The sequence below is a fragment of the Catharus ustulatus genome, chromosome 7, assembly GCF_009819885.2.
Source record: "Catharus ustulatus isolate bCatUst1 chromosome 7, bCatUst1.pri.v2, whole genome shotgun sequence".
Lineage (NCBI taxonomy): Eukaryota > Metazoa > Chordata > Aves > Passeriformes > Turdidae > Catharus > Catharus ustulatus.
The window spans coordinates 38,772,601-38,790,698 of NC_046227.1; the positions used below are offsets into that span (position 1 = coordinate 38,772,601).

The 18,098-nt window shown below is 44.6% G+C and overlaps 1 protein-coding gene across 1 annotated transcript; it reads left to right on the top strand.

The window, feature by feature from the left end:
• Positions 1 to 4,253: 4,253 nt before the first annotated feature.
• LOC116999012 (tumor necrosis factor-inducible gene 6 protein-like) lies at positions 4,254 to 16,611 on the top strand. The gene is made up of 6 exons (XM_033065299.2): positions 4,254 to 4,496; positions 9,656 to 9,793; positions 11,271 to 11,432; positions 14,030 to 14,258; positions 15,720 to 15,760; positions 16,299 to 16,611. Exons 1-6 carry the CDS (start codon positions 4,334 to 4,336, stop codon positions 16,442 to 16,444), a joined length of 879 nt encoding a protein of 292 aa, XP_032921190.1. The 5' UTR covers positions 4,254 to 4,333; the 3' UTR covers positions 16,445 to 16,611.
• The last annotated feature ends 1,487 nt before the right edge of the window (positions 16,612 to 18,098 follow it).

Sequence of the window (18,098 nt, forward strand, 5' to 3'; positions counted from 1 at the left end):
GGGACAGGAATGGGAATGATCCCAGAGGGTGGAAAAAATGAGCTGCAGGAAGGGTGGAAAGAGCAGGCTGCTTGTTTGTTAAAACAGGAGACAATTAAAATTGCAACATCATTTTTTCCTGCTGTGAAAAGGCACTCAAAAATTAAATTGCTAAAGAAAAACAAAAAATAAAAATAAAAAGATATAAGCTGAAGGTGCAGCAGGATAGTTAATACAAGAAGTTCTGGGGAAGGAAGGTTTATTTATTATTATTTATTATTTATTATTATTTATTATTTATTATTTACTATTTACTATTTACTATTTACTATTTACTATTTCTTTATTACCCAGCAGGAATAATTCATGCCATGATAATTTTTTCTGCCATTTGCTTGGGGTCTGAGGGTTCTGAAGTTCTCCATGGAACTCCTGGGAGAACCCTTCAATTTGTACCTCAGTTTATAGAAAAAAAGTTTAAAAAACAATCAAATTGGTTTAAAATGGGATAAAAATAAGATAGGTGGAATTGTTTTTTTTTTAAAGAACACCAAGACCAAGTTCTCCCTCAAATATCCAGAATAAATCAGGTGCTCTTCTTGTTTGGCTGTTCTAAAACTTATCTCAACTTCTGGTTTGAAATGATCTTCAGCTTTTCAGCCTGAATTTAAATTGGGATGGGATGGGATGGGATGGGATGGGATCAATGGGATGGGATGGGATGGGATCAATGGGATGATTTTTTTGCCAGGCTTTTTCCTCTCTTTAGATTAAAAATCTCTTCCTCCGTTCCCAGGTTCCCCCCATGTAAATTCAAAAAGTAAATTCAATTCACAGCAGATATTTTTAGTTTTTTTCTCATAAGAAAAAACCTTAATTCTCTCACTCCCTCTTTTCCTGCACTTCCCTCCAAGTAATTTTTTTCTGAATGAGATTACAGATTCTTAAAAAAAAAAATCCCAATGAAAGGCTTTTCCCTGCATTCCTCCCATTTTAATCCATCATTTCTGGGATTGTTCTCAGGTTTATTGACACAATTGTAGTATATTCTATACCACAAATAATAAGCTAAGAATCCAAAATCTAAAAGCTAAACTTTGTCTATAAATATTCTCCCAGTGTATATAAATAGAAGAAGAAAGACAAGTTTAGGTGTTTGATATTTAAATTAATGCAAAGAGATTCATGACCCACATACACATATTTTTAAAAAATTCCTTCATCCTCAGTGGTTCATTCATTAAGCTCCTGTGTGGTTTTTTCCTCTCTTTTATCACTGTGGGTGTCACACCAGCTTGGGAATCACCAAATTTAGGGTTTACTCTGAGTGCTGGTGAAACCCAGAGAAAAACTTCCCAAGTATTTCTTAATGAGGAAAGAGTTAAGGAAAAAGTTAAGGAAAGAGTTAAAGAAAAAGTTAAGGAAAGAGTTAACCATTTATATAAGGTTTGTCTGGGATATATTTAAATGTGGGGAACTTGGAAGAAAGCTGAAGAATGTCAGCTGGCTGCTGTGCCCAGCTGTGGAATGGCTTCCTGCTGCTCAGGACTTCTGCTGGGATTTGCAGGTGGAAACTTTTCCTTTGCAGCTCCCTGGGAAGGGCAGGCCTGGGATGGGACTGCAAAACACTCATTGGTCACTGAAAACCTGTGCTGGACCCTGCAGGGATTTTCCTGGGATTATCAAGGTTGGAAAATAATCCAGGATCAAATATAAAACCTGTGCTGAACCTTGCAGGGATTTTCCTGGAGTCCTGGGATCATCAAGGCTGGAAAATAAACCAAGATCACTAAAAATCTGTGCTGAACCTTGCAGGGATTTTCCTGGGATCATCAAGGCTGGAAAATAATCCAGGATGAAATAGAAAACCAGTGCTGATTCCTTCAGGGCTTTTGATGGAGTCTCAGAATCACTGAGGCTGGAAAATCCTCCAGGATCACCCAAGCTGTGCTGAGCCCTGCAGGGTTTTTTCCTGGGATCATCAAAGCTGGAAAATAATTCAGGATCAAATATAAAACCTGTGCTGAAGCCTGCAGGGTTTTTCCTGGAGTCCCATCCTCCTGCAGTGACAGATGTGGCTCAGTTGGAGCAGTGCTCCTGTACAAGGTGCAGTTTCCCTCCGGAGCTCCAGTGGTGATGTGGAGAAATCCGGTTTTCCTCTGGAGTACAGTGGAGAAAGGGGCTCCCTTAGTGTCCCAAACCCTCTGTTTTTATCTTGGTAAGAAATGTTGGGCTCTTCCCCCTGGCTGGAGCAACTCCCAATGGGATGCAGTAATTTTATCAGTCCCACAGTGGGACTCAATGGCCATGAGCAGAAAATGACTGGCTGGAGGAAGGATGGGTTGTGAAAAGATAAAGAACACTGCCCCAGCTGGTTTATAAACCATGGCCATGAACAGGAGATATCCCATGGAGATAAAGAACACTGCCCCAGCTGGTTTATAAACCATGGCCATGAACAGGAGATATCCCATGAGATAAAGAACACTGCCCCAGCTGGTTTATAAACCATGGCCATGAACAGGAGATATCCCATGAGATAAAGAACACTGCCCCACCTGGTTTCAATGGATGCCCATTAGCAGAATATCTCCCACAGAGATCAGGATCACTGCCCCACCCTCAACACATCCTCTATTTTATCACATCCTCGATTTTAACCCAAGACAGGCAGGCACTGACACCTCCACCCTCCCCTCCTGATGGATTTTGGATTTTGCACATCCCTGCCCACAGCTCCTGAGTCACAATTTCACCCCTGCTATCAGAATTCCAGGGCAGGCTTTTCCAAGGGCTGCTGCTGAGTGTGGAGCCCCAGATGATTTTTTTCCATCCCCTCCTCTTTCTCCTCTCCCACTCATCCACGAGCAGCTGCAGGGTTCACTCCCAGCCAGAAGGGAAGACAGGCAGACAGCTGTGAATCACACCTTAAACTCTGCTTTTTGGGGGAATTTTGGAGCTTGGTTCCCACTGCCAGAACAAAGAGCAGCTGCTTTGGACACTTGCAGCTTTGTGCTGATTTGCAATTACAGATCCCACGTAGGGAAACTCAAATATCAGTGCTGAATATTCTGTCCTGACTTCTTTCCATTGATCAGGTCACCCTGAAAATAAACCCACTGTGAAAATGAGTGCAGTGTGAAAATAAACCCAGATTCTCTAGAAAAGGAGAGGAGCTTTGAATGGGGATGAGAGGAGTGTGTGGGATATTTTAGGGAAATTTTTAAAGGAGGATGAGAGGGAGTGTGTGGGATTTTTAGGGGAATTTTTAAAGGGGGATGAGAGGAGTGTGGGGGATATTTTAAAGGAGAAGAGGTTTTAATGAGGATGAGGAGGAGTGTGTGGGATATTTTGAAGGAGAAGAGGTTTTAATGAGGATGAGAGGGAGTGTGTGGGATCTTTTAGAGGAAAGTTTAAATGATAATAAGAGGGAGTGTGTGGGATCTTCTGGAGGAGAGGAGGTTTAAATCAGGATGAGAGGGAGTGTGTGGGATCTTTTAGGGAGAAAATATTTAACTGAGGATGAGAAGAGTGTGGGGGATCTTTTAGAGGAATGTTTAAATGGGGATGAGAGGAGTGTGGGGGATATTTTAGGGAAATTTTTAAAGGGGGATGAGAGGGAGTGTGTGGAATCTTTTAGGGAGAAAATGTTTAACTGAGGATGAGAGGAGATATTTCAGAGGAGAATGTTTAACTGAGGATGAGAGGAGTGTGTGGGATCTTTTAGAGGAGAGTTTAAATGATAATGAGAGGAGTGTGTGGGACTTTTTGAAGGAGAGGAGATTTTTTAATGAGGATGAGAGGGAGTGTGTGGGATCTTTTTAGGGAGGAAAATGTTTAACTGAGGATGAGAGGAGTGTGTGGCATCTTATAGGGGAGAGTTTAAATGATAATGAGAGGAGTGTGTGGGATTTTTTGAAGGAGAGGAGATTTTTTAATGAGGATGAGAGGGAGTGTGTGGGATCTTTTAGGGAGAAAATGTTTAAATGATAACGAGAGGAGTGTGTGGGATATTTTAGAAGAATGTTTAAACGAGCAGGATAGGAGTGTGTGGGACCTCTTGGATGCTGCAAATGTTGTGACTGAAAGCGCTCAGAGCAGATAGGCTGGCTCCTGGCTTTATTGTGAGGCTGAGGAGCGAGCAGAGCTTGGCTGGGGCAGTGTCCCTGCGCTCTGCAGCACACAGGGATGGGATGGGATGGATTCTTGGCCAGGCTGGGCAGGAGCAGAGCCAGCCATGAGTCACATGGGCCACTGCAGCCACCCCAGCAGTTGGGCAAGAAGAGCAGCAGCACCATTGGAGCAGCCCCTCTGACCTCACAGCTGAGCTCTCCATTTAAGATCTGGCTCCCAGATGTTGCAGGAGGATCGAGCCAGCTGCGGAGCCAGCCTGGAGCGGGAGCGTTCCCTCTGTGCCCTGGAGATGATTGCGCTGCTCCTCCTCTCTGCCCTGCTCTGCGAGCAGGCTGCAGCCTGGGGCTTCAGGGATGGAGTGCTGCACAACTCCATCTGGTTAGGTAAGAGATCTTTGCTTTCCTTGTCACCCTGCAGGGTCCCTGGGCTTGTCCAGCAGGGGAAGGATGAGCTCCCAGCACCCAGAGCTGAGCTGAGCCAAACTCTGCTCTGAAATTTATAGAAATCACTTTACCTGCAGATGGCTGTGCCTTTATACCAGCCTGCTGTTTGTAGAGTTTCACTGAACTGCAGGAAAAGCCATTTACTTATTTCAAAAGCTGATTATCCATTTAATCTGAATGTCTTTTCCTGCAGCAGGAGGCAAAGTGAAAACTGAGTTCATTAAAGAGCAGAGGGTTTGTTTTGAGGGAAAACGAGCCTGAAAAGAAACATTTGCCAAAGGAATGAATTACTTTCTGCATGAACATACTTCCCATGCCTGGGGTCCTGCATGTGAAACGAAATGATGTGGAAATAGCAGTGAGAATATTTCCTGGCTTTCTGAGGAAGTGCAGGAATGGGGATGTTTGGGCCATTGGTTTGTTCTCATCCTTTAGCAGCACAGAGATTTCCAAATGGCAACACAAAAATGCTGTGGGAATGTTTTTTTTTTTGTACCTCCAGTGGGTTTCAAGAGCTCTGAGGGTTCTTTTGCAGCTCGTTGTAATTATCCAATGCAACACGGAGCTCGGGATGGAGGATGCCAAAATCAAAGCAATTTGTTTTCCAGACAAACATTTCCAAACCCTTCCTCCCCTGCTGCATTTCCCTGAGGGTTTTCAGGAGCCCCTGGAGCTGGCTGTGCTCAGGTGTCTCCTGCAAAGCTCCAGGAGCACAAACGAGGCACAGAAATTATTATTTTCCATTTGGCTGCACGTTTTTAATGACTTCTCTTTCCCCTCTCCCAAACCTGGGGCTGTGCCTCACAATTCCTGGGAGTGCTCAGGTGGGGAGAGCTCCAAGAAGGAGCAGCTTGGCAGCTCCAGGCTCCACCCCTGCTGTCCAGAAATTTGGGATGACAGCGATCATTTGAGCAGTCTCGTGAATGGAAGTCAAATGGGAGGGAAAAAAAAATCTTTTAAATGCTTAAAAATGGAGCAGCTGTGTGCTAATTGGAAGGCATCATAAAATTCTGTTTGGCTGCACCTCTGAGCATTTACCAGGAGAGTAAATAAAAATAAACCAGGGGGTAAAAGAAACCTGATGGCTTTCTCTAAATAAACAAACCAAAGCAGAAATGCACCATCCTGTGTGAGTGAAATGAACCTCAGAGTGCAGTTAATTGAATTTCCAATGGAATTCAGGGTATAAATGAAGATAAAATTGACAAACTTGCAGCCATCCACTTCATGCTTCTTTGCATTTAAAATAAAATAACTTGAACAGTGAAAGAAGTCACCCCAATCTCAGCCTCACTGTGCTCGAGCATCTGGGGATGCACTGTGACATCTGAGCTGTGCTTTTCTGCTCTCCTGGTAAAGAACCAAGCCCAAAATTCAGCAAAATAAGGAAAACACCTTCTCCTTCCACAAATCCTTAGAATGTATACACATTTATAAATATATATATGTGTATTTAAAAAATCTGGAATTCTGGCTCCTGGCTTTTAGCTTTTCCAAGGTCACAAACCCTCTCCTGTGCCTGTGTCACCTCCTGGTGCCCTGGAATTGTAGGGCTGCTCATTGTTGTGCCCAGGGGTTTGTTCTCAGCTGAGGAGGGGGTTTGGCACAGCCCTGCCCAGATTTGCTCCTGGGCTCGTTCCTGTGCCAGCTCTCAGTGCCCCAACCCCCTTTGTGAAATTCTCTGAGCAGCAGAGGACCCTGCCAGGAGCTCTACTCTATGCTTAAAAGTGAAATATTCCTGTTGATGTAGCATTCAGCACTGGTCTCATGCATATTGCAGGTGCTTGGTTTAGCCAAATTTCACGCTGCTCGTGTTTGTGCAGCAGGGCTGGGCTGGGTTTCAGCCCCTCCTGCAGCTGGGGGGGAGCTGGGGGTCGCTGTCCTTGCAGGGTCCTGCTGTGCTGGGCTCCAAGGAGGAATTTTGGGAATTGGGAATTGGAGCAGACCTGAGCTGTGGAACCCATGGCCAGAAAAATCAACATTTCCTGCAGGTTTATCCACAGCTCAACTCCATGAATTGCAGTTGGGGTGAAGTTTGTGTGGAAATGTGTCCAGAGACACACATAAGTACATTTAGAGTAAATTTAATGCAAATGAAGAGCTCTGCTCTGCCCCAGCTCTGTGTTTGGTGATGAGTTTATCTCCCTGCACAGGAAATTGGAATTAAGAGGGAGGGGGAAAACATTGATGCCACCAGCTAACTGGGATTTTGTGTCACTAAACTGGGGCAGCCAGAGGCAGCAGCAGCCCCCAGGGCTGGGGCAGGACCTGTGTGTGCTCTGGTTTTTCCAAAAGCTGTTTTTCCATGGAGCAGGGGAATCAAAGAGATGAGAGGGTGCTCACACCTCACAGGGTGCTGCTGGTCCAGGCTCTGTGAAGAGCTGATATTCCCAGCAATATTCTGCAAAATCTGGTGCCTGTCCATAGTGATATTCCAGCAATAAGTGAGGATAAAACCTGAAAAATTATATTGCCAGGTGAATAAAAACCAACTAAAAGTGGTGAGTTTTCAGAGAATTGGTTTCCAGTCCCCTCCCTGGGCTCTGCAGGATCAATAATGTGGATTCCAGGCTGTGCCCTGTGCTGCTTCCTGAGGGATTCAGGGATTTACCAGCCCTGCACTCACAGAGCTGATGGCTCTGCATTTCTCAGGAGCTTAGACTAATGAGGAACACTTCCTAGGAATAAATTCCTAATTAAAAAGGAGTTTTTGCAGTAGGCCATGCCATGATTCCCCAGCTGGGGTTGTCCTGGCTCCTTCAGGAGGGTTTTTTCCTGTTATCCACACCACAGATATTCCCAGGGATGCTCAGAAGGAGGCTCTCCCTCTCCTGAGACTCTTGTCAGCATTATAATTTATTTCTCTGGGCTCAAGGCCAGCCACTACAGGTCCAAAAACCACCCTGGCCAACATCATCCTGTGTCTGCTAAGGGCTCTCACCATTCCTAACCACATTTTCTCTTTAAAGAAAACCTCCCCTAACCCAGCCAAAAGCTCTGACTCCAAGCAAGTCCCTAGAAAATACATTCCTTATTTTTATGCTACAAATAACTACTGTAAAAAATGCTCCCTGCTTCCATCTTTTCTCAGCCACACTGGCTGGGCAGAGCTGCAAACAGCCATTCCTCTCAGATTATGCTAAATATAAGTGAGACCTAAACAAAAAACCCCTTCAGATGAGATCTGCAGAGACAGATTTCCACACATATGGCACCAGACAAGTGCAACATGCAGAGACACAAAACTCTCAGCAGTTTCTAGGTTTCCTTGGAAAGCTGTTTTATCTCAGACTCAGCACGGCAAAGTAAAAAAAAACAACGAAGAAATCGAATTTTCTGCGCGGCAGAAATGTCAGCCAGCAATTGTTCTGGTCCTGCCCCGGTGACACACGCTCAGATATTTTTATTTGACATTTCCCCCTCCTTTCATTTCTGCCTCTCCTCTCTCCCAAGTAGCTGTGATTTTCTGTTCCTCAAAAAAAACTCTCCAAGCTCGGTTCTGAACTCCTTTGGGTGATTTTCTGTTCTTCACAAACTCTCCAAGCTTGGTTCTGAACTTTTTTGGGTGATTTTCTGTTGTTCACAGAAACTCTCCAAGCTCTGAGCTGAATTTCTCCCACATCAAATCCTACATTTGTGTGTCACACATGATTTTGGGTGTCACACACGATGCCTTTTCAGGCTATCCATAGACAGGTCAGACAAAATTAAGGGAATAAAAAGCAATTTTTAAATATTTATTGAATATAAAAAGTAATTTTATATTTAATTAAATTATTGTTATATATTTATTTTTATACTTATTGAATATTTATACATTTATTCAGGTACATTGGGTGTCACACACATCCCTTGGTGTCACACACATCCCTGGGTGTCACACACATCCCAGGGTGTCACACACATCCCATGGGTGTCACACACATCCCTCTGGGTGTCACACACATCCCTGGGTGTCACACACATCCCTGGGTGTCACACACATCTCTCTGGGTGTCACACACATCCCATGGGTGTCACACACATCCCATGGTGTCACACACATCCCTCTGGGTGTCACACACATCCCTCTGGGTGTCACACACATCCCTGGGTGTCACACACATCCCTTTGGGTGTCACACACATCCCATGGGTGTCACACACATCCCATGGGTGTCACACACATCCCTGGGTGTCACACACACCCCTTTGGTGTCACACACACCCCTTTGGTGTCACACACATCCCATGGGTGTCACACACATCCCTGGGTGTCACACACATCCCGTGGGTGTCACACACATCCTGTGGGTGTCACACACATCCCTGGGTGTCACACACATCCCATGGGTGTCACACACATCCCTTTGGTGTCACACACACATCCCATGGGTGTCACACACATCCCTTGGTGTCACACACATCCCTGGGTGTCACACACACCCCATGGGTGTCACACACATCCCTTGGTGTCACACACATCCCTTGGGTGTCACACACCTCCCTTTGGGTGTCACACACATCCCTGGGTGTCACACACATCCCTCTGGGTGTCACACACATCCCTTTGGGTGTCACACACATCCCAGGGTGTCACACACATCCCATGGGTGTCACACACATCCCTCTGGGTGTCACACATATCCCTTGGTGTCACACACATCCCAGGGTGTCACACACACCTCTTTGGGTGTCACACACATCCCTCTGGGTGTCACACACATCCCAGGGTGTCACACACATCCCTTGGTGTCACACACATCCCATGGGTGTCACACACACCCCTTTGGGTGTCACACACATCCCTGGGTGTCACACACATCCCTGGGTGTCACACACACCCCATGGGTGTCACACACATCCCAGGGTGTCACACACACACTTTGGGTGTCACACACATCCCTCTGGGTGTCACACACACCCCATGGGTGTCACACACATCCCTTTGGTGTCACACACCCCATCAGCTCACGATGGATGATTTTTCCTGGCGCTCCCTTCCTGCCACCATTCCCCCTTCCCCTGGCGGAGGACCAGCTGCTCCTGCACCTCTGTGGGAGCTGCTGGACGAGCTGGCAGCCGTCCCCTGACGCTGTTTGTCCCCTTTTGTCCCCACAGAGCGAGCAGCTGGCGTGTATCACCGCGAGTCGCGCTCCGGCAAGTACCGGCTGACCTTCGCCGAGGCCAAGGCGGTGTGCGAGTACGAGGGAGGGCACCTGGCCACCTACCAGCAGCTGGAGGCAGCCCGGAAAATAGGTCTGCAAAATTCAGGGCAATGCTGGAGCTCCTGCAGAGGGTGGGCAGTGGGGTGTTGTCGCAAATTCTGGGAGTTTTGTGGCTCTGAGATTTGTAAATCTGCGTTTGGTGGCGGAGCGCGGTGAGTGCAGGAATTCCCAGCTCCCGATATCTCTGCTCCAGGAGGACAAAGGGGGGAAGAGGAACTCATGGAGCTGTTTGGGTGTTTGGAGTGTTCATCCCACCCAGCAGTGATCATGGAATGGGTTGGGTTGGAAGGGATCTCAAATCCCACCCAGTGCCACCCTAGCCATGGCAGGGACAGCCCCCACTGTCCCCAGTGTCCAACCCCAATGTCCAGCCTGGCCTGGGACACTTCCAGGGATCAGCGGCAGCCACAGCTGCTCTGGGAATTCCAGCCCAGCCAGGAATTCCCAATTCCCAATATCCCATCTATCCCTGCCATTCCCTGTGTCCTGTCCCTCCATCCCTTGCCCCCAGCCCCTCTCCAGCTCTCCTGGATCCCCTTTAGGTCCTGGAAGGGGCTCTGAGCTCTCCCCAAATCCTTCCCTTCTCCAGGTGAACATTCCCAGCTCTCCCAGCCCTGCAGCATCTCCCTGACCCCCTCTGGACTCCCTCCAACCACTCAACATCTTTTATTTCCACCAAGATGTTTTCTCTGCAAGGGAATGAGTGCTGAGCTCAGAGTGAGGGCTCCCCTCTATTTCCAGCTAACTCCCAATAAGTTCACTGGGAAAACAATAAAACATCCCCCACTCCAGACATTTTTTCACTCTGCTGTTGAGTCAGAAGCTGGCTGCCAGCACCAGCACATGTGAAAAGGGAATTTTTGCTTCTTCTGAGCCACTCAGAGCCCTAAGATGCCACAAATATGTTCCAGTTCCTCTCCATGAAGATGTTGGATGGGTCTCCCCCAGAGGCTGAGCCACATTGCATTCTTTGGCTGTTGGTGTTGAGTTCTCAGCCACAAAATGCATTAAGGGGATCTTTTTGTTTGGCAAGGAATCCTTGAGGCATTTCAGGTATTTAAATTGAAATGGAAAGTGTTTTAAGCAAATACTTGGAGGTTTTAGCTGTCTGTGGTATCTGTCTGTAGTATTTTGTGTATTTTTAGAACTTAATGCTGAGAACTCTTGAGAGGGGATTGAGTAAATTTGTGTGGCTTCAAAAGGAAAACAGGGAACACCCCTGGAAAACTCATCCAGTGGATGATTTGATTACAAGTGCTGGTAGAGCACTTAACACTGACTGCCCAGGGAGCTGTGCAGTCCATCTGGGTTTGATTTGGGCTTTCAGATGAATCCCATCGTGGAGAACACAATTCAATTTTATCCCCTGTATTTAAAATTATCCCTCATCCTCCTGTTCTCCTGTGCAGCTCAGTTTCTATCAGATACACTCAGGTCATTGAGCAGGATTTTGTTGAAGAAGAGCTCAGGATTGATCAGATCCACATCTCATTTTCCCTCTGCTGCAGGATTCCACGTGTGTGCTGCTGGCTGGATGGCAAAGGGCAGGGTTGGTTATCCCATAGTGAAAGCTGGAGCCAACTGTGGCTTTGGCAAGACTGGAATTGTGGATTATGGAATTCGCCTCAACAGGAGCGAGAGGTGGGACGCCTACTGCTACAACCCCAACGGTGAGCACAGCCCTCTTTTGTCCTCTTTTATCCTCTTTTGTCCTCTTCTGTCCTCTTTTGTCCTCTTCTATCCTCTTTTATCCTCTTCTATCCTCTTTTGTCCTCTTCTGCATCTAGCCCACAATTTATCTGAATAATCTGAAGTGTATAACCTGAGGTATTCTGCCTGCAACAGGTTAATCCTTCTGTTTTTGTGCCTGAGATGGAACAGCTTTGAAAATCAATGCCCTGTCTGGGACTGGCATTCTTAGGAGCTTGTCCTAAGGAGGAATTGTGAGGAATTGTTTCTTAGGAGGGTGGGGAGGACCTGGCACAGGGTGTCCAGAGAAGCTGTGGCTGTCCCTGGATCCCTGGAAGTGTCCAAGGCCAGGCTGGAACATCCTGGGACAGTGGAAATGTCCCTGCCCATGGCAAGGGATGAGTTTTAATCCTTCCATCCAAACCAGCCTGTAATTCTGTGGTTCTGTGAAACTCCCAGCAGTGCTTTGTGTGTCATTAGGTGAGAAGTTGGTCTCCAGAGCAGATCAGAATTCCAAGAGCACTGACAAGAACCTTGTCCCTGTCGAGATTTCTGTGGGTCTGGGTCTTCAAAGAGACAGGAGCAGTTATAAAGTTGTTTATTGCAGGAGTGCATCAGTCTCCCAGGAGTTCAGAGTATTAAAGTCTGTGCTCAAAGCTAAAAAAATAAAAGTTTTTATGCTTGGGCATAGAGTCCTGAGCAGAAGTAGCTACAGCAACTCCCACATCTGTCTTCTTTTTCTTCTTCCTCCTTTTCTTCTTCTGTATCTCTCACCCCAACACAGGAGATTTTGTTCATAAATCATCCAATCAACTAAAAACACGACTCTAGAACATTCTTCCTACACCTATCAGAGCTCAATTCTAAAGTACAAAAACAGTGTCAGTCCTTACACATAATTTACACATATAGTTCTGTCTATTCACAGAAATGGTTCTGTTTTATCTAGAAATGCAAGCAATGTTCTGCTACGTTTTCATCATGTCTGGAGCTAAATTACTGAACTTTAAACCAGGCTTTAGGGCTTTTTACTCTCTTAAGGCACTTAATGTATATTTTACTTACTTAACACTAAAACTTACACTTCTCCTTCATATCCGTGTGGCTTAATATATTTTAATTTCTCTGAAGGCTTTAAGTCTTTAATTTCTTTATTTATTTTAAATTCTTTAATTTTAAAAATATCTTTAATATTTTAAAATTTTTAAAATATATTTTAATTAATCTAAAGGCTTTAATTTTTCAATTTCTTCAAAGGCTTTAAAAGAATCCCTGCATTCTTTCCTCTCCCTGAGGGACTCAGATTTCTGTTTTACACACTCCAGCCCCTCCACACTGCCCTGCAGGTGACAGCAATGCTCACAGCTCAGCCTGGTGTCCCTTCCCTCAGCAGGGGACATGGCAAACGTGGCCCCAGGAAGAAAAGCAAAGCTCAGCTTAGCTCTGTGCTGCTCCAGCCCTGCCTGGCAGAGCCAGGCTCAGCCCAGGCCATGACGTCTGCACAGCTGTGCTCATTTTGTTTGTGCTCCCAGGGCTGGGGTTTGTTTATGTTCATCAAATACTTGTGTGGGGTGGGGGCTGTTCCCAGATGTTCTGCACACAAAGGGAGCTGCAGAGAGATTCCTGCCCTTGGAATTTCTGCATGGACCAAGTTCTTTGTCAGCTTCTGCTCTGGGCCATGGGGAGTTGCTGTCCAGTTTGGCCAGAGCACAAAAGGGAAAAGGAAATCAGAGCTGCCAAAACTGCACAGACAGAAGTGTACAGCACTGAAAGGATTTGTGTTCATGGTCTGAATTACCAAACCTGACAGACAGGAGTGTCCAGCACTGAGATTTGTGTTCATGGTCTGAATTACCAAACCTGACAGACAGGAGTGTCCAGCACTGAGATTTGTGTTCAGGCTCTGAATTACCAAACCTGACAGACAGGAGTGTCCAGCACTGAGATTTGTGTTCAGGCTCTGAATTACCAAACCTGCACAGCCACGAGTGTCCAGCACTGAGATTTGTGGCTCCAGAAGTTTGTTAGGATACCATGCTTAAACAAAACAGAACTCCAGTGAGAATATTGCTGACATTTTTCAGATAGAACAAGACAGATTGTATATGTGGTTTATACATATCCTAGCTTGTTAAGAAATCAGAATTCTAATAGATTCAGAGGTAGAGGTCTGAGTTTATGTGTTAGCTTGTTGGAAAAATCCTACATAAGAGGATTTTGGGGAGAGTCAGTGCTTCATGCCATTGCTTTCTGCATTACTTTGCTTTGCTCTCTGCCAGCATCTCCAACACCCAAGGACAAGAGAGGAGCTGTGGCAACAACACCAGGAACCCTGGCAGTGGCTCCTGCTTCTGTTTGGGACTCTTTACCAAACCTTAGCATGGACTTTAACATCTGTGGCTGTGCCTTTGGGACTGGTGCACTTTTGCAATGAACAGCCTGTTAGTAACTCTTAGCTGAATTAATCATTTGGAGATGACCCCACTCAGTTCTAACCTCACACTGTGAGATTCCCTGCAGACCTCCAGGCCAATGAAATTCAGATTGAAACTGTTGCTGGTTTCATTCCTCTCCTTAGGAAAAGAGTGTGGCGGGGTGTTCACAGACTCCAAGCACGTGTTCAAGTCGCCAGGGTACCCCAATGAGTACGAGAACAACCAGATCTGCTACTGGCACATCCGGGTGAAGCTGGGCCAGAGGATCCAGCTGCAGTTCCTGGAGTTCGATGTGGAGGAGGACACGGCGTGCCTGGCCGATTTCCTGGAGGTCTACGACAGCTACGACGACGTCAACGGCTTCGTGGGCAGGTACAGGGGGTTCAGTCCCAAATTACAGTAATTTCACAATTATAAACTGCACCTGATTATAAGCCACATGTTACAATACAGGGTGTGATAAAAGGTGTCTGTTCTGTCACCATCTGCTGAGGGTGGGGCAGTGATCCTGATCTCTGTGGGAGATATTCTGCTAATGGGCATCCATTGAAAACAGCTGGGGCAGTGTTCTTTATCTCATGGGATATCTCCTGTTCATGGCCATGGTTTATAAACCAGCTGGGGCAGTGTTCTTTATCTCATGGGATATCTCCTGTTCATGGCCATGGTTTATAAACCAGCTGGGGCAGTGTTCTTTATCTCCATGGGATATCTCCTGTTCATGGCCATGGTTTATAAACCAGTTGGGGCAGTGTTCTTTATCTCATGGGATATCTCCTGTTCATGGCCATGGTTTATAAACCAGCTGGGGCAGTGTTCTTTATCTCATGGGATATCTCCTGTTCATGGCCATGGTTTATAAACCAGCTGGGGCAGTGTTCTTTATCTCCATGGGATATCTCCTGTTCATGGCCATGGTTTATAAACCAGCTGGGGCAGTGTTCTTTATCTCCATGGGATATCTCCTGTTCATGGCCATGGTTTATAAACACTGGGGCAGTGTTCTTTATCTTTTCACACCCCATCCTTCCTCCAGCCAGTCATTTTCTGCTCATGGCCATTGAGTCCCACTGTGGCACTGATAAAATTACTGCATCCCATTGGGAGTTGCTCCAGCCAGGGGGAAGAGCCCAACATTTCTTACCAAGATAAAAACAGAGGTTTTGGGACACTAAGGGAGCCCCTTTCTCCACTGGACTCCAGAGGAAAACCGGATTTCTCCACATCACCACTGGAGCTCCAGATACAGAATATAGAATATGCAATAGACAGGATATAGAATATGCAATATACAGAATATGGAATATGGAATATAGAATATGCAATGTATAGAATATAGGATATGCAATATATAGAATATGCAGTATATAGAATATAGAAAATGCAATATGTAGAATATAGAATACAGAATACAGAATATTAAATAGATAATAAATGACATATATACTATATTATGCTATAATACACTGTATTAAATATTTAATATTCTATATTCTGTATTGTATATACTATATAGTATATTATATACATATATCAGTCCAGTTTTTTTTACAGAGAATTTAAATGGATTTTGTTTTTCATCTCTCAGCCTGGGCTCACTCTTTTTTTCTTGTGAAATTCTTTTTTTTTTTCCCATCTTTTGCATCATTTACTTCCTGCAGGTGTTGGAAACTGCTCCCTCCTCTCAATCTCACCGTGGGATGATGAAAAATCAAATTATTTAACACAGAATTCCAAGCACTAAAAATCAATTTATTCCTTTGAGCCCCATGGGGCAGGGCTGGGCCATAATTCCCATTTTTTTTCATCAGCGCAATTTCATTTTTTTTCCAGGTTTTGTGGAGATGAACTGCCAGATGACATCATTAGCACAGGTAATTTATTTGCTTTGAAAGCAAATTTAAAAATCCAAAATACATCTGAAAAAATCCCTTAAAAATATGGAAAAAAACTGAAAAAAAATCTTAAACCCCTAAAATACATCTGAAAAAAAATAAATTTTAAAATCCAAAATATATATCTGAAAAAAAATGACCCCCTGGTGTCCCCTGCAGGCAATGTGATGATGCTGAAGTTTCCCAAAATATATCTAAAGGAATTTAAAACCCTCAAAAATAGATCTGAAAAAACTTAAACCACAAAAAAATACATCTTAAAAAAAAACCCTTAAACCCCAAAAAAATCTGAAAAAACCCTTAAAAATAATAATAAAAAAAAACTGAAAAAAATCTTAACCCCCCCAAAATACATCTGAAAAAAAATTTAAAAATCCAAAATACATCTCAGAAAAAACCTTTAAAAATACGTAAAAAATCTGAAAAAAAACCCTTAACCCTCCAAAATACATGTGAAAATAAATTTTAAAATCCAAAATATTTATCTGTAAAAAATGACCCCCGGTGTCCCCTGCAGGCAACGTGATGACGCTGAAGTTCCTGTCGGACGCGTCCGTCACGGCCGGAGGGTTCCAGATCCGCTACATCGCCCTGGACGCGGCCAGGAACTCCACAAACCCAGGGAAAAACAACTTTTTACCTGGGAAATTCGGGATTATGTGAGCACTGCAGCTGCACAACTCACAGACTGGATGGTTTCTAGGGTTACAATACAGGATGTGACCAAAAGTATTTATTCAATCACCATCTCTTGAGACCAGCTGGGGCAGTGATCTCTGTGGGAGATATTCTGTTAATGGTCCATATTTTATAAACCAGCTGGGGCAGTGTTCTTTATCTCCATGGGATATCTCCTGTTCATGGCCATGGTTTATAAACCAGCTGGGGCAGTGTTCTTTATCTCCATGGGATATCTCCTGTTCATGGCCATGGTTTATAAACCAGCTGGGGCAGTGTTCTTTATCTCCATGGGATATCTCCTGTTAATGGCCATGGTTTATAAACCAGCTGGGGCAGTGTTCTTTATCTCCATGGGATATCTCCTGTTCATGGTCATGGTTTATAAACCAGCTGGGGCAGTGTTCTTTATCTTTTCACAACCCATCCTTCCTTCATGGAGTTATCTTCTGCTAATTGAGTCCCACTGTGGGACTGATAAAATTACTGCATCCCATTGGAAGTTGCTCCAGCCAGGGGGAAGAGCCAAGGCTTTCCTACCAAGATAAAAACTGAAATTCTAGAACACCAAGTTGCCCTTTTTTCCCCTGGACTCCAGAAGAAAACTGGACTTTTTTCCACATCATCACTGGACCTTCGGAAGGAACCTGCACCCTTCTCCAGAAGCACTGCTCCAACTGAACCACATCTGTCACTGCAGGAGGATGCAGCCACCATTTAATTGAACTGCTACCAACATCCTGACTGACTGACAGGTGTCAGGTTGTACTCTGACTGTGTCAGGGTTTGGGGTTTGTTCTTTGTAGTACTGTATTTCTATTTTAATTTTCCTAGTAAAGAACTGTTATTCCTAATTCCCATATCTTTGCCTGAGAGCCCCTTGATTTCAAAATTATAATAATTTGGAGGGAGGGGGTTTACATTCTCCATTTCAAAGAGAGGCTCCTGCCTTTCCTAGCAGACACCTGTCCTCCAAACCAAGACAGATGGTTTGGTCACCTCAGAGTTTTCCTCTTTTCCGTCTTGTTCACGAACAGAATTAGGGAACAAACGATAAATGCGCTCACGTGGATCACAGGAAATTATTTTTTCTGTACTCTAGTACAGAAGTCAAAATAGTAGTACTGTAAAAATCTGCAGAATTCATTGCTACCAAAGACTTAGAAATTATTTTTCTATATAAACTTCTCATTTCTTGCACCACTTGAACTAATTTTTGTGTGACTGTTCTGATCATTTTTATACTTAACAGGCTCTTCTCTCCTTATTTCCCTTGAATTCCACATATTTATTTGCTTTTTTTCCCTTGCTCTCTACACATTATTTTTTCTGATTTTCTTCAACTCTCATGGGCCTTCAGTGTAAACTTATTTTTAAGACACAAAAATTCATCAGGTGAAGACTGGGAAGCAGCACAGGAGCAAAGATGGATCCACACTTTAATTTTATAGTCAGATGGAGCAGAAATTCAATGGATTCAGCTTTTCCTCATCCAAAGAGCTGCTGAAATAAAAAATTAAAGGAATTTCTTGCACCACTTGAACAAATTTTTGTGTGACTGTTCTGATGATTTTTATACTTAACAGGCTCTTCTCTCCTTATTTCCCTTGATTTCCACATATTTATTTTCTTTTTTCCT